Here is a 15,296-nt window from a genome sequence, read left to right on the forward strand (position 1 = left end):
CTGCCCTCTGGACAGTCCTCGGCGTCCTCCTCCCCCTGGAGGACGGCCCTTGGCGCCAGCGCGGGAGCACGTTTTCTCTCGGGTCACGCCGCCCCGCAGCCACGGAGCCAGGCCGCGTCCTGGGCCCGCGCGTCTGGGCCGTTGAACTCGGGGTTCTCTGCTGACAGCGACCCTAGGGTTGTGATGGAGCCTGGAAGGGTCGGGGGCTGGGGTCGAGGGCGAGAGGGCTGGTGGTTCACCTGGGGGAAGGGACCGCGACGCCCTGGCCGCGCATCCGACGGCCTGAACCCCCGAAGGCCCGCCGTCCTTCCCTTGCGGCCCGGGGGGGGGGGGGGGGGGGCGGGCGGCGGGGGCCTTCAGCCCAGCCCTTTGCCTGCCCTGCTGGTCAGTCTCCTCTCCCAGCCGCTGTTCTGCGAGCCGGCGCGGGGCAGCACTTACCAGATCAGGAAGGCCGAGCTCTCCCGGCCCTGTCTCTGGTCTGAGCTCCGATGGCCTATTAGTCCACTTCTCCATCGAAGAGCAAATGCTGGGTCACCTCAGAGGTGTTTACGGTGTGGGACACGGTTCGAACTCTGGGTGCCAGAGGCTGGGCCTACAGTATCTTACAGCTTTTTCTTTGTTTTAAGATTTTATTTATTTGACCACAAGTAAGCAAAGAGGCGGTTGGCAGTGGGGGGTAAGCAGGCTCCCCGCTGAGCAGAGAGCCCGATGCCATGCGGGGCTCCATGTGGGGCTCAATCCCCGGACAACCTGAGCCGAAGGCAGAGGCTTTAACCCACTGAGCCACCCAGGCGCCCCTATATTAAGGTATTTTCTTCCAGACCACAGCTCTGCGGTATGAATCACACTTCATCCTTGGGCTTTGCAAGTCTTCAAGGAGTCAGGGCAGAGGAGTCACAGGAGGACGGCTGCTGGGCTCCCCAAGGGCACAGCTCCGGGGAGGCTGTCTCAGGGAGGGAGCAGGTCTGCAGCTGCTGCCAGAGTCGTGCCCACCCCTGGAGACTGCCCTGGGAGCCAGGCCTGGTGGGAGCCAGGCCAGCCCCAGACATGTGCCTACTTGCCCCTGTCGAGCTGGACCAGCTGCGTGCCACCTTCATCCTGAACAGACACTCTGATACTTGTTGAAAGACATTTTATTATCAGTGTTCCACTCCGTCTCCTCGGGGCACTGGATGAAATGGCAGCTCAGAAGCGGAGAAGCTGGAGACAGCCCCCACCCTCCCGTGAAGGCCAAGGAGGGCCTGCGGACCGCCGGCAGCCACGCGGGAGGGCTCCGGGCTGTGCGGTGTCCCGGGTGCAGATGGGAGGCCCGGGCTGCACGGGGAGAGGAACCCCACTCCGGCCGGCCCTCACGGGACCCGACGCACTGGGCTGAAGGCTCCCTCTCGGAGAAGGTCCTTCCCTCCACCCTCTGAGGCCCAGCCCTGGGGAAAGAAGCCCAAGACCAACTCGGGGAGATGGGGAGGAGGATGGAGCCGGGGGGGCATGAGGAGTCAGCAGGAGGGGACCCAGGGCAGGGGTGCAGGGCCGCCCCGCATCAGCAGGGTCACAGCTTGGCGGGAAGAGGAAAGCGAGGCAAGAGGACGCTAGTTAGAGACGGAGGCGGTGGTTCAGAGAACCGTAGTGTTGTTCTGGACAGCGCGCTCCCAGCTGCGGTCAGTCGAACGAGATGAGCTGGGCTTCACTGCCCTGTGCCGGAGGGCCCTGTGCAGGTGGCGGCTGGGCCACTGGAGGCGGCTGTTGGGGCGGTCCTCCGGAAGGCGCCATCTGGGGGGAGGGCACAGGAACCATCAGTCCTCCCTCCCCAGACCCCGGCCTTCCCCCCGACTGGCCCCCAGTCTAGCAGCTTTTCTCTAGAACGTTCCACCCTCATCTCAGCCCGGGTGCTCGGTGCCAGCAAAGCCCAGTCCGTGCCAGGCCTGCCTCCCAGCTTGTCGTGGGTTGCCTGTTGTCCTGCTCTTGCGGAGACCCCAGGGGTGCCTGGCCAGTGTCCACAGGGTTGAGTACATGCATGGACACTGCATTGCTGTGTGCGTGCAAGTGGGCCGTGTTTCTGTCCTCACTCTGCTGGGCAGCAGTCCGGCCCGCACCGTCTCCTCCTCCTGGGACAGCCTTACCATCTTCCGCAAGCCAAGCTTGGGGGCAGCCTGGGGAGAGGCTCACCTGCTGGTACAGGGGCTGCTGCCCCGCAATGTAGGGCTGCTGCGGGGGTGGCAGAGGCGCGTCCTGGCTGGGGAGGGTGTTCATGAGACTCTGAAAATGAAGCAAACCCCATGTGAAGAAGGCCTGTATGCCAGTAAAGGGGAGGCATTTCTTTTTCTTTTCTTTTTTTTTTTTTTAAGATTTTATTTATTTGACAGAGATCACAAGTAGGCAGAGAGAAAGGAGGAAGCAGGCTCCCTGCGGAGCAGAGAGCCCGATGTGGGGCTCGATCCCAGGACCCTGAGACCATGACCCAAGCCGAAGGCAGAGGCTTTAACCCACTGAGCCACCCAGGCACCCCAGGGGAGGCGGTTCTGACTTGAAAATCAAACGCCCACCAGCTAGGAGCCTAAAGGCAGGGAAGGGAGTGGTGGGCAGCGGGGCGGGGCCTGCCCACTGCTCCCCCAGCCCCTTCTCCACGTGGACGCCCCCCGCGAGCTCTCACCTGCATGCCGTAAGGCTGGTAACCGATAGACACCGACTGACTCCCCATGTAGCCCATGGCGCCAGACTGCGGAGGCTGGGACATGGCCGGGAGGCTCTGGGGGGCCTGGGAGGCCACGTTCTGTAGAGGGCAGAGTGTGATGGGAGCAGGGCTGCGGGCCCTCCCCGGGAGGGGGAGCAGCCCGGCCCACCTACCTGATAAGCCTGTGTGGGCGTGGGCTGGTAGGACGAGTAGGCTGGGCTGGCGGTGGGCCCGGCGGGGCCCTGGGGGGCCGCCTGTGCACTGGTGGCCCCTGCTGGGTACATGTAGGCACCCACCATACCAGGATCTGTGGAGGGAGAGGAGTGAGCTCAGTTCCCTGCAGGGGACTTGTGGAGCCAAGTTCACGTCTCCCACAGTCACAAAACCAGCATGGACAGGAAAGGCGCTCTGCGCTGAACGTAGTCAGAAGGAACGACCCCAACAGCACGGCTGCGGTGTAACGGCGGCCTGGGAGGGGTGGGAAATGAACTCTTCCACGTTCTGGAAATCAGGGCCTCAAGACAGAAGACGACAGACCGAGTGAGCCTGGTCAGGTGGGCCTCCGCCCAGGGGCTCAGGCTGGCACCGCTGAAACCACTTTCTGTGCGGCCAGGAATGAATGGAGCAGGGAGCGGGAGGAGCCCCACACCGCATCTCTAAGTCCAGTCTGCTGAGAGGGCCTGGCGCGCTAAGCACACCCCTTGCCGGGACCGGGGCTGCCTCCAGGGCTGAGCAGCAACAACGTGAACACGGAACGTGGGAAGACAGCCCAGGAGCCACACCCGGGACCGTCGGAGCGACGAGACCGACTGTGAACTTTGAGTAAGACCGATCCACGTGGATGGGAATGACCGAGAGCCAAGAGAAGTGCCTCCCTACAGCGGAAAGACAACGGACCGACAGGAGGGGAACGAGATGAGAAAGTCACTGGCTGACAAACGTTACAACAGCCTCAGACATGACAGAGACACTAAAACTAGCGGGGACCACTTCGGAGGAACAAGGATGCAGGCCCCATCTCCACGGAGCTGCTAACTGCCGTGGGACGGCCGGGCCTCGGCGGGGAGGAGCCCGGACAGGCTGCCCGCACACCTCACAGCCAGTGCCGGCTGCGCCTTCCTGCTCAGCGCTCCAGAGCCCAGAACACCAGCCAAAACCCGGCCACGAGGGCCAGACACAACCACCGCGGGGTGGTCTGCAAAACAGCAGACCAGTGCTCTTTGATAAGTCAGTGTCATGAACACAAAGGCAAAATAAGAACATTCTAGATCAGAGATGAAGAGCAGCCAAACCGCTAAAGGCAACAGCCATGGGGTTTCCTATCAGCGCAAGGGGCATTCCCCGGAGGGTGTGGGAGAGCGGAACCCGACCCTGGATGAGGTCGCAGCACCGCCTCCGCGGCTCTCGACCTGGCCTCTGTGCCCAGGCCACAATGGCGTGTCCCCGCGTTTAGGAGATGCACGCTGACAGCGCTGGGAGCGAAGGGCGTCGAGCCCGCCACCCAGTCTAAAAAGGTCAGGAGAAAAGTCCACGAGTGCACGTAGGAAGACATGGAGCAACGTAACACAACGTTAAGGTCTGGGAAATCTAGAAAACCCTTTGTACCATTTAACTTCTCTGAAAACTGAAACCAGAGCAAATCAAGAAGAGAAGAGGAAACGCTAGCGGTCTGGCGCGCATCTTGGCTGGCGGGCACCTGCTCCGGCCCCATTACCTGTGGCGGCCCCGGGCATGCTGGGGTAGGGGGTGCTGGCGGCGGCGGCCGGCTGGCTCATGTACACTGTGTGCATGGGGGAGCCCTCCACGGAGCCAGCAGGGCTGAAGGTGCCCGGGAAGCTTGTCGGACCCGAGGGCTGGTACAACACACCCCCGGCCGCGGGCATGGCCTGGAGCTGGGGACAGAGAGAGAGGCGGTCAGAGTGGCCCTGGGCAGCAGCAGGAGCCCCCAGCTAGGGGCAGGGCAGCACGTGTCCGGGGGCCATGAGGGGGCAAAGTGGATGGGGGGGGGCGCTGCGTGCCTGGGCGTAGGGCAGGGAGAAGGCGGGCATCTGGGCGCGCATCTGGACGGTCTGCTTCTGCTGCTCCAGGCGCAGCTGCCGCTCCTGTTCCTGCTCCCGCAGCCGCTGCACGGCCAGCTGCCGCTGCACCTCCAGGTACTCCTGCGGGCCACGGGGGAGCCGTCAGCGCGGTCCCCGAGCTGGGCCACCCCCCCGCCAGCGGGGCCGGACACCCCACCTGCTTTTTCTGCCGCATGATTTCCAGCTTCTGGGCCAGCTGGATCTGGCGCTGGCGCTCGGCCTCCTCGGCCGCCCGGCGAAGCTTCTCCCGGTGCTCCTCCCGCAGGGCACTCAGCGCCCCCCGGGCGTCGCGGATCTGCGCCAGCTTGTCCTGCAGCCCCTCATAGTAGACTGCGGGGAGAGGGCCGCGCCGCGAGTGTGTGGCGCGGAAGGGGAGCGCCTCACCCTCGCCTGGCCAAGCGCCGATGCGCGGGGCACCGCCGGCCTCTGGGGTCCCGAGGTCAGGGCCCGGCCGGGATTCTTCCTGGAGTGGACGGTGCTACGCTCGCCAGGCCGCCTCCCACCGCTGGGACCTTCCGCGTTGCCCAGAGACGCGCTCTCAAGAAGCTGCTGTCCCGGAGGCCTCCCGCCCGAGGACCTGTCCCCACGGCCGCCGCGAGCGGCCGGCACGGAACTCCCATGACCCCACGCCGAGGGGGCCCCCTAGGAGGTGGCGACACCTACGCCGGCGCTCGTCCAGCTGGTTGAGCAGCTCCAGCAGCCGCGGGTGCATGCCATTGATGGACTGGAAGAGGGACAGCACGGCCGAGTCGTTGGTGATGCTGCGGCCCCGCACGTGGTTGCTCTTCATGCGGTTGACAAAGGTGGTGACGGCGTTCTGCAGGGCCTTCAGGAACTGAGCGTGGCTCTCCTCCGACTCCCCGTTCTGGTACTGCTGCTGGGGACACACGGCGGGCTCTCGCGGAGCTGCCCCCAACCCCAGGCGTGGGGGCCCCATACCCCCAGGGGTGCTGCGAGGACCCCCTTAGCACACACGCAAACACTGAGACCCAAGGAGGCTCAGTTCATGCACGGGGGCGTGGCGCTGGCCGGGGCAGAGCTGGCTGCAGCTCCGGCAGCCTGGCTTGCAGCCCCTCTGCCCCTGCCCCGTGCGGGGCCTGCCTCCCTCGAAGAGACCCTGGTCCCTTCATCCAGGGACCAACGGAGCCCAGAAGCTCCAGGACAGAGCAAGGACTCAGTTGGGTAGTTCCGGGCTGCCCTAGAATATTCTGGTCTCTTCTAGGCAGCAAGTGGCCCTGTTCTGGGCCCCATCGAGAGCTCTGGGTTGGAATGGCTTGCCCCTGAGAGGTCACTGTGGGCAGGGCTCGGGGGCTCGGCCGTGTCAGGAGAGGGTGCCCGTGTGGGGCCTGTGAGGGAGCCACAGCTTACCTCGCTGAAGGGGCCGCTGGACGGAGCTACGGGCTGAGCATCTGTCTCCGGGAGGGTAGTCTGGAAGAAGGCAGAGGAGGTGAGGGGTCCGTTGGCCAGTCGCAGGGCACCCCCCCCACCCAGCCCAGGACTGTGGGCCCGGAGTGCCGAGCGCCACCCACCTCCAGTGCGCTGGCAGGGACCGCGTGGCCCTCCGCAGGCGGGGCGGCCGGCTCCGTCAGGGGCGCGGGCGCGGATGGGGTCGGGCTCTTGCGGGCCTCCTCCTGCTTCTTCTCCCAGTAGTTCCGGTTGAGGTACCGGGCGAGCTGTGCACACAACGAGTGTCACCCCCAAGGGCCGGGGATGGCAGGGGAGGGCACTGCACATGGGGACGCCCTCACCTCAGGGTCGATGTCCTCAGCCAGCGGCGCCGATGAGGTCTGGGGAGACACAGGCCAGAGCAGCCGTGACCCACGGGCTCCAACACATTCCCAGCTCCTCCCAGGCTGTTGCTTGGGAGGCTGGGATGCCACCGTGGTGACAGCAGACCCCAGGCAGCGGCCGGTCCGTCCGAGGGGCCCCAGGGGCTCTGTGACTGAACAAGGCGCAGGGCAGTAACCCCCCCAGCCTTCCCAGCAGCGACAGCGCCGGTCCTGACGGTGGACCGCACAGCTGTTTGTGCGCCCTCCGACCTGGCCCCACCCAGAGCCCCACCGAGCTTGCCCTGGCTTCCTGAACCTTCCGTCCCGCCTGCCACCCACCCCTATTCAAAGAGGGAGGCAAGGCCAGAAAGAGGCAGGCCACCTCCGACCCCAGGGTGTGCCGCCTCCTCTCACGCTGGGGAGGTCCTCCGTCTCCCCAGTGTCCTCCTCCCCCACAGGGAACCCCTGACCAGGAGCGCGGAGCTGGTGAGGGCCAGGCTGGACCACGACCCTCTTTGGCTTGATCAGACCATCCTTTCTGGGGCAGCCCGCCCCCGCCCCCGCACGGGAAGTGTGGCCCGGCATGCGGGCGCTCACCACGGGCGACGAGTACAGGCTGCTGGCGGGGGGCGCCGACGAGGCCACGGGCGCGGGCTCGGCCTTGGGGTACGTGGCAGCGGCGTAAGCCGACTTCTGCCTCTGTGGGAGAGACAGGAAGGGTCCCCGTGCACATGGGCCAACCCCATTCTCCTCTGCCTTCCCCACACACCCAGGGGCACCCCTCCCCCGGCGCCCCCGCACCAGGGAGCCCCTCCCCCAACACCCCCCCCTCCCCCCCGCGGCTCACCATCCTCTCCTTCTCCTCGGCCTCCGACTGCGACAGCGCCAGCGCCAGCTGCAGCTCCTCCTCCTCCTGCAGCGCCGTCTCGTCCCGCTTGGGGGGCAGCTGGGGATACACGGGCTGGTGAGCGGGGCCCAGGAGCGAGGCACCCCCAGGGACCCACGGTCAGTACCTGGGACTGCTGGGACAGGGGGCTGGTCAGGTACTCGGGGGGCAGCTCCGTTGTGGACGAGGCCTTTCCTTCCGCCTTCCTGGAGGAGAGACGACACTGGGTGGCCGAGCAGCACTGCCGGCCCCCAGCAGGCCCGCAGAACGAGGACAGCAGGGCCACGGGCAACGCTCTGGGGAAAAACTGCCGCGTCAAACCAGCTGTGCCGCCGCTGGGACACGGGACCCCAGCCTAAGCCCCAGGCCCCTTTCCTGGAAATGAGGTTCAAACATAGGAAAGGAACTTCCCAAGACAGCAGCCTGCCTGCAGACACCAGCTAACCACGGAAGGGGATCCCTGGAGGCACGGGCCCCCGGGACGGCTGCACGAAGAGGAACAGCCTCATTCTGGAATCACACAGGGAGTGTACACGAGACCCCAGACCCAAACCAAGGGGGGCACCACACCAGCCCAGGCCCTTGAGAGACGCACATGTCAGGACAAAGAGGCTGCAAGCAGACTGTGTCACAGGAGCGGAGCCGCCGCGACGGCCACCTGCTATGTGCTGGGGGCCCGGGTGGGCCTGACGGGGACAAAACTGGCACAGGACCTGACTGGGACCGGTCACTCTCAGAGCTTCAGAATGGACACGACACGCGGGACACCCGAACAGATGGAGAAGGGAGACTGCGCCTTTAACCGAGGAACCTGGGAGGAGCCCATGCCCCGTGGGGTCGGCTTCCCGCGCCCGTATCTTTTCCCTGTTTGACGTCCAAGCTACTAAGCTACAAAGCAGACAAACTGACAGACAAACCCCAAATCAGGAAAAGCAGCCCGGCCCACGGGAGCACAGCCCGGCCCGTGGGAGCACAGCTGGCCCAAGGGTGCAAAGCCGGCCCGCGGGAGCACAGCCCGGCCCCCGGGAGCACAGCCAGCCCACGGGAGCACAGCTGGTCTGCGGGCGCCGGGCAAGGACTCACTTGTTCAGCTGCTCGTAGCACGGCTCGCACACGCGCACCTCCTTCTCGATGCCAAACTTGGGGATGGTGGAGTACTTGGATGAGCACTTGCCGCAGAAGATCTGGCCGCACGCCCGGCAGTGGTGCTGTGACATGGGGCGGGTCAGGGTGCAGCCTGGGGCTCGGCCGCTGACCCCTGGCACCCTCCCCATCCACTGCTGCCCGCCACACGGGGTGTCAGCCGGGCCTCCCAGGGTGGGCAGAGGAGAGAGACTACTCAGACCCTAGGGAAATGGCACGTTTCCAGGCTCTCAACTGCAGCCACCGTTTGGGGGAAAAGAAGTCAAATTAAAAAGAAAATTTTGTAAGAATCATGCACAAATTAGGCCGGGAGGGAAGAGGCTTTGCTGACGGTGGCCCAGGGAGTCTGCTCAGACGCCTGCCTTGGCCTTCACCATCACGGCCAGTGCCTCAGGGGAGGGGAGATCGGCCGCGGGAGGCCCGGAGCACACGGGCGGGGAGCCGCAGGAGGCCCAGGGAACACACGCCCGAGCCTCCCGAAGCCCCAAGGCTGCAGCACTCCTGTCCCCTGGGGGACAGAGCTGTGTCCAAGCTTCACTGGGCAGCACAGACCATCGGACTCGGGGCCCCTGGTGGCCCCGCTCCCCACAGAGCCAGGGGCTGGATCTGCTCCACGCCCTACAGGGTCAAGCCAAGAGGAAAAGGACCCCAAGTAGCTCCAGTGGCCTCGCGGGGACAGTGGGGGCCGTGGAGTCGGCCCTGGGGTGGGCACACTCACCTTGCGGGTCACCACCCCGAACTGCACTCTACAGCGGTGGCACTCCTCGGCGTCCACCCAGTCAGGGGCCTGGGGTGGGCAGGACAGGCAGACTCAGGATCGCACGGGCCCCTGTCCCGGCCAAGACCCCACTGTGGGCACAGGGGCTGAGGGCCCAGTCTGCAAGGCTGGAGCCCACCCCAAACGGGCGCTCCTCTGTACAGGCGTGAGCGCGGACTCCCTGCGGCTGGGGGCCAGTATCCGCGCGAGCCACGTGGGCCCGCCCGGCCAGCTGCGATCCAAACGGAGCCCACGGAGGCGCGGCTGCCCCGCCCACGCGAGTCGTTTCTCAGACAAAACGGCAGCTCACCCACGGACCTTCCCCCGCACAAGCTGGGACCCCGCACCTCACTTCTGCTTCCTTAAAGCAGCCGGATTCCTGGGGCGCCCGGCTGGCTTACTTGGAAGAGTGTGGGGCTCTCGAGCTCGGAGTCATGCGTTTGAGCCCCACGCAGGGTGCAGGGATTACTTAGAATAAAGAGAGAGAGAGAGAGAGACAGCCAATTCCTCGATACCCAGCGCCCAGAACTCACTCTCTCTGCAGCAAACATGGCATCGCTCTCCTTGAACTCTGGGAAGACGTGTCCTGGAGAGAGAAGACCGTGGTCACCGCCAGTGCCACCCTGGCACGTGAGGCCCTGACAGCCTCAGCTGTCCTTGCCTGGTCTGCCCCAAGACCTTCAGGAGCCATGTCCTAGCTCTGGGCACCCACCTCCCCAAGCAGACCTACAAGAGGAGGCCCAGAGCCCCTGGGCAGCAAGTGCAGTGACCCAGCACCAGGCGAGGGCGCCCGGCTGTGTGACCCTGCCCCAGGGCTTGGGGCCTGGCCTCACTCCCACCACATCGAGGCCTCACAGATCTTCCCTGAACCTCCTGTCCCTCTCCCGGCCCCACACCTCAGTTCCCTGTACCTCTCAGGACTCTTAAAATAGACGCCCCAGGTTTTTATGGAGCCACAGACCCCTCAAGGACGCCATAAAGTTTTGGGCTGTCTCCCCAGAAAAGCGAACGCGAGCATTCCCCCACCACCGCGTGCCCGGGATTCAGGGCCTGAGACCAGCTCACAGACGCGGACAGGACCCTCATCACAGTCGCCACGGGGTCCTACTCGCTCGTAGCCACCAAACACTACCCCTGCTCCGTGCCTTATCTCAGGGCCTGCGCATAGGTGGGGGCCGCCCTAGTCCCAACTCACTGCCCCGTGCGAGCACTGTCCACGGCCTTCCTTGTCAAGACCCTCTCTCCAGGACTCCTCCCACTCCTCGTGCTAAGGCAGCCCCCAAAGGCCAGGGTCCCCGGCTCCACTTCCTTCCTAGGACCCAACGCGCGGGAAGTAGCTCCTCGGCTCAATCTACTCGCTTGGCTGTGATCCGCCACAGGCCCTTGCCCCGCCCCGACGAGGCGTGAGGTCAGGAAACGTAGGGGCTCCAGAGCCCAGAGCACGCTGCCACCGCCACCGGTCACACACTGTGGTGCTGTCCCCCTGCCCTGGGCAGGGCACACACAGCCTTCCTTGGCTCTGCCTGGGGCAAAGCAGCCCCTCAGCTCATCCGAGGTGGCGTGCCGAGCCTGGGACCCGACAGACCTCGCCCCACACACCTTCCACCTTCATGATCTGGTACGTGTCCTGGACCACCTTGTACTTGGGCTCGTTCCGGAAGGCGTGCGCCCAGGCCTGGATCAAGTAGAGAATCTTGTTCCGCACGTTTACTTCCGCCTGCCGCTGCCCGGGAAAGGAGAGAAAGAAGCACAGTGAGGACGGTGGAGGGAGACGCGAGCACCAGCGACATCTGTGTGACAAGTGGCAGGAAGACTGCGCCACTCTGAGCGTGCGGGGAGGCAGAGGCGGGGCCAGTGCCCTGCAGGGGACACTGGGGCCAGGCATGGACCCACTCCCCAGGCCCAGCCCTCCGCCATGAAGCCCCGTCCCCAAGGACACACTCATCACAGCGGTGTGCCCGCTCAGGGCCGGACTCTTCCTTAATGCCCTGGGCAAAGCTGGGAGTCCCCGAAGCCCGGCTCCCCAGGCCCACTACCCTGTAACCACCTGCTGCTTCCTCTCCTGCCCCAGGAGCTTGGCTGTTAGAGACCCGAGTCTGAAAACCGGTGTGGCTCCCGCAAACCCCAGGCTCCACCAGGCAGCGCCCACCAGCCCCACGCTGAGGGAGCAGATGTGAAGCCGGCCGCCTCTCCTCTGCTCGTGGCCAGCCTGGGGGGTGGGGGGCAGGCACCCCAGGAGCTGCCCCACGCGCAGAGCCACCACTTCCGCCAGCTGAGCACACCATCGGTCACGTTCCTAGAGCTCTCTGGGAGACACTCAGGAACACGGCAGCAGAAAGCCGCTCCTGGGATGCCAACCACGTGCACCCACTAGGCTTCCAGTGATCCCCTGTAATCTGCATCCGTCAGTAGGTCCGTTTCCTACTGGGTCCCTCCCTTTCTCCACGGGGGCACTAATGGGCTCAGATCACTTGCACCACGTGCAGGACACGACCTTGGAACATGAGAAGTGCAGGGTCTGACCCTTCTGCTCTTTCTGCCACAGCAAGGACTGGCTAGGTCACTAGTTGGGGCCCAGCTCAGGTCCCACATGGGCTCTCGGTCACGTGAGGCCACGGGCACCCACACGGGCCAGGAAGCTGAGGCCCTGCCCACTAACGGTAGGAGAGACAGTGTCCGGAGCTACGCTCTTTGGCCACTGCCCCAGTCACCTTATCCCTGTGGGATGGACACACCCCTGCACCGCCTGCTCTGCATCACACAACCCGCTGGTGTCACCACCCACATCACAATCCCTGCAGGTGGGCAGCTGTGGCCTGTGGGGCCCTGGGCGGTGGCCTGTGTGCATTCTCTCTCACAGCTCTGGAGACCCGTCCCTCCCCTACAAATGGAGGGTGTGAGACCCACTCCCAAGGTGTCCCTGCTGTGCCGTGTCCCCCAGCCTCCCCGTACAGACATTTCGGACACGCACACCTCCCTGCCTGGAAGCTGGGTGGGACTCCCCCAGGCGCCATTTGGGGCTCCCCCCAGGCCTCTGCCCGCACAGCGCGCTCATAGCTGCTCACACACACACACACAGCTCCTTCCCCTCCTCCTCCACCACCCAGTGAGGCTCAGAGCCCTGCCCCTGGGAAGATGCCCCTGATTCCCCCCCAGGAAGAGTGGGGTCTCCCCTGCGTCCCTGTGTGCTTCCAGTAAAGCCCCAACGTCATCAAGCTGGGGTTCCCCAGGGGCGGGGACCACCAACGCTCGCCTTCCTGTCCCCGGTTCTGCCTGGCCCTGCGGCTGCTCCAGGTGCTGGCCAAGCCCCAGAGGCACGGGCGCGGCCTCGGGTACGCGGGCTCCCCGGCGCCGCCAGGGCCCACCTTCAGCAGCTCCTTCAGCTCCTCCATCGTCTGCTTGTTGGCCACCTCGTCGTGGACCGTCTGGCCGCAGTTCTTCACCACAGACTCCATGACCTGGGGGACCCGAGGCAGGACAGGCTTGAGCCACCGCGTGGGCCAGGGACAGCTGCCTTGGACAGGAGAAGACAGGCCCCTCGGGCAACCAAGCCCACCAGAAGAGTCCCTGTGGCAGCTCCGAGTCAGGCAGTAAGTGACGCTACACATGCTCCTTCTGACTCTGTTTCGTACCCCCAGGGGCAGAGATGAGAATCCATCTTAGCGCCCTAAGTCTGCCAGGTTCAGGTGGGGTGGGCAAGGCACTGCCCTCCGTCAGGGCCGCTCTGACCTGCCCTCACGCCCCAGGCAGGCGGGTGAGGCCCCAGGGTCAAGCGGTCCCTGCCCTCTGGAGACTGGGGTGGAGACTCTGGAGGGGGCCAGCATGTGGGGGTCAAGTTACCTCCAGAGCGTACAAGGCCACGTGAGGATTCTTGTCGTTGACTTTCTTTTTGATGGAACTCACGGCATATTTGGCTCTGAAAGAAAAGGGGGTTGACAAAAGAGAAGAAAGAAAAGAAAAGCCCCTTAGAAGCTGAGTTGAAAAACCTCCATCCTCTGATCTTCCAAATCCCCAAGCAAACGTTAAGCACCTGCAGGAGGTACAGAGAAAACCCTTCCCTTGTCCCTGGATCCCCAAAACCCCGGCGTGGAGACCACGTGATTCTCCGCCCAAGGCCTAGCGCCCTCGACATCCATCGCGGCAGGACGCGGCGGGATCGCATGCACCAAGGGAGCCGGGAGCGCCATGCTGCCGCCCCTCCTGCTTCTGAGCAGGCACAGACCCTCCTCACTTACTGTGTGTCCCCCTGGCGGATGAGGTCACAGATCTGGAGGATGGACTCCCAGTCGGTCTCCAGCAGAAGCTGGCTGGTGGCTTTGTCTACGGCAAAATCACACTGTTACCGGGGCTTATCCTCTCTGATTCCCTGGCCGGCCCCACCGCTCAGCAACAGAGAGAAAGAACCGCCTGCTTCCCATTTAAAACATTTACACGGAATGGAAAACCCCATGAAAATCCTCTTGATGCCCAACAGTCACGAGTGCTCTCCTTCCAAGAAACAAGGCAAACAGCTTAGGAAACGCCACCAGCACGCCTGCTGCGCACCTGATCCAAACACACCGGTGATCCCCGAGTTCCCACACCGCCTCCCGAGCACCGTCCTTTCTCGCCGTCTTTACCCACAAACACAACGAAGCCGAGAACGGAGGTCACTGCTCCAAGTCACCCCGCTTGCCGGTCTGAGCCAGGCGGGCTTTCACACGACATCCGCTGCCTCAAGCCCCAGTCCCCCGTTTTCCCCACGTTGAACCTGCCCGATGAGATCACAGCTGGGGCCAGGACGGAGCCAGGACTGACCTCCGGGAAGTATTCTTCAGCTAACACCTGTACGCTCTGCCCATCACAGCTGCCTCACGCGCACACCCGCTCTGCTCCCCCTGCCCTGCTGCTCTCCTCCCTGGACTCGGGGGACGGGGCGGGGGGTGGCTAATAAGGCGCGTGCACACCCAGCTCGGATCCGGTAGTGACTTCTGGACTGCGCTTTGGAGGGCTGAACCACCCCTCAGCCTGCACGTTCTCAGAACAAGAGGGGTGCCTCATCTGAGGTCTCCTCCAAGGCCACGTCCAGGGAAAAAGGCAGGCTCCGGCCCACTGCGGAGCACCCCGGACACCCACTCCGAGAGAGCCCACCCAGTTTCACGTGCCGCCAAACATCTATTTCCTTTGGCTAAAACTGATGACCTCCAGGGCGCTCAGGGAGGATCGGCCGTCCGCCCCTGGCAGGGCCTCCCGGGAGCCCGGCGGGGACAGACGGGGCTGGCCTGCCTCCCAGGGAAGCGGCGCTCTAAGAGCGCGGCAGGTCCCGGGAGGACACTACCGGCTCCACCCTGCGGAGCCCGATGTTTGGGGCACCCTCGGTTCCCCTGCAACCTAGGATCTGGGGCGGGGGCCTATCGGACTCGGTCGCCCCTTTTCGTGACTCAGGACTCGTGGCCCGCTCAGTCGGATGCCCGAGGGCCCCGGGACCGATCATTTCCCCGAGGCCCTGACCGCCCCTGGCCAGGAACGGAGCCCCGAGCACAGTCGCCGCGAGCGCGCGCCCGGCCCCCTCCGCGGCCCCTCACACACTCGGGTCGCGGCCCGCGCCCAGCGCCCTGGACGGCCGGGTCCCCGCACCGCCGGCGCGCCCACCCACACCCCGGGGGCCCGGGTCGCTCGGCGGTCGTCCCCGGGCTCGGCTCCCGGGATGCTCGCCAGCCTCGAGGGGCGGAGGCCGCGTTACCTAGGAGACGCTCGAAGGTGCCGCTGCCGCGCCCCATGGCGACCCTGGACCCCGACCCGACGCCGCTGCGCTCTCCGCTGCGAACCGGCGCGCCCCCGACTTCCGCTTCCGCCTTTCCCTCGGGCGCGCGCACACGCGCGTCACCAGGGCGGGCCGCGAGCCCCGAGCCGCGAGCCGGGAGCCGCGAGGAGGCGGGCTTTTCTACTGGCCCCAGACGCAGTGCGCCGATTGGGCGCCGAGAACCAATGAACAGCTCGGACGTGAGGCCTAGCC

The 15,296-nt window shown here is 65.3% G+C and overlaps 1 protein-coding gene across 2 annotated transcripts; it reads right to left on the bottom strand.

Moving 5' to 3' along the window:
• Nucleotides 1-1,115: 1,115 nt before the first annotated feature.
• HGS (hepatocyte growth factor-regulated tyrosine kinase substrate) lies at nt 1,116-15,218 on the bottom strand. Of its 2 annotated transcripts, none has more exons than XM_082750874.1 (22): nt 15,024-15,218; nt 13,537-13,621; nt 13,142-13,217; nt 12,667-12,759; nt 10,901-11,024; nt 9,835-9,887; nt 9,263-9,331; nt 8,485-8,609; nt 7,529-7,607; nt 7,363-7,461; nt 7,113-7,214; nt 6,495-6,533; nt 6,276-6,419; nt 6,115-6,174; nt 5,410-5,620; nt 4,904-5,076; nt 4,687-4,827; nt 4,383-4,560; nt 2,842-2,975; nt 2,648-2,767; nt 2,164-2,253; nt 1,116-1,767 (listed from the first exon to the last, which is right to left on the bottom strand). In XM_082750874.1, exons 1-22 carry the CDS (start codon nt 15,058-15,060, stop codon nt 1,657-1,659), a joined length of 2,343 nt encoding a protein of 780 aa, XP_082607000.1. In that variant the 5' UTR covers nt 15,061-15,218; the 3' UTR covers nt 1,116-1,656. The 2 variants fall into 2 exon arrangements, with proteins under 2 accessions (XP_082607000.1, XP_082606999.1); XM_082750873.1 differs by having other exon boundaries at nt 5,410-5,623; nt 15,024-15,182.
• Nucleotides 15,219-15,296: the final 78 nt, after the last annotated feature.

This window comes from Mustela nivalis (genome assembly GCF_964662115.1).
Source record: "Mustela nivalis genome assembly, contig: HAP1_SCAFFOLD_1980, whole genome shotgun sequence".
Classification (NCBI taxonomy): Eukaryota; Metazoa; Chordata; class Mammalia; order Carnivora; family Mustelidae; genus Mustela; species Mustela nivalis.

Bases quoted from the DNA above. Each gene is read 5' to 3' on its own strand.
- HGS (XM_082750873.1), bottom strand. From the start codon at position 15,060: ATGGGGCGCGGCAGCGGCACCTTCGAGCGTCTCCTAG. The intron at 7,215-7,362 runs GTGAGCCGCGGG...TCTCTCCCACAG, and splicing joins CCGAGGAGAAGGAGAGGATG to AGGCAGAAGTCGGCTTACGC. The intron at 2,768-2,841 runs GTAGGTGGGCCG...TGCCCTCTACAG, and splicing joins CGCCCACACAGGCTTATCAG to AACGTGGCCTCCCAGGCCCC.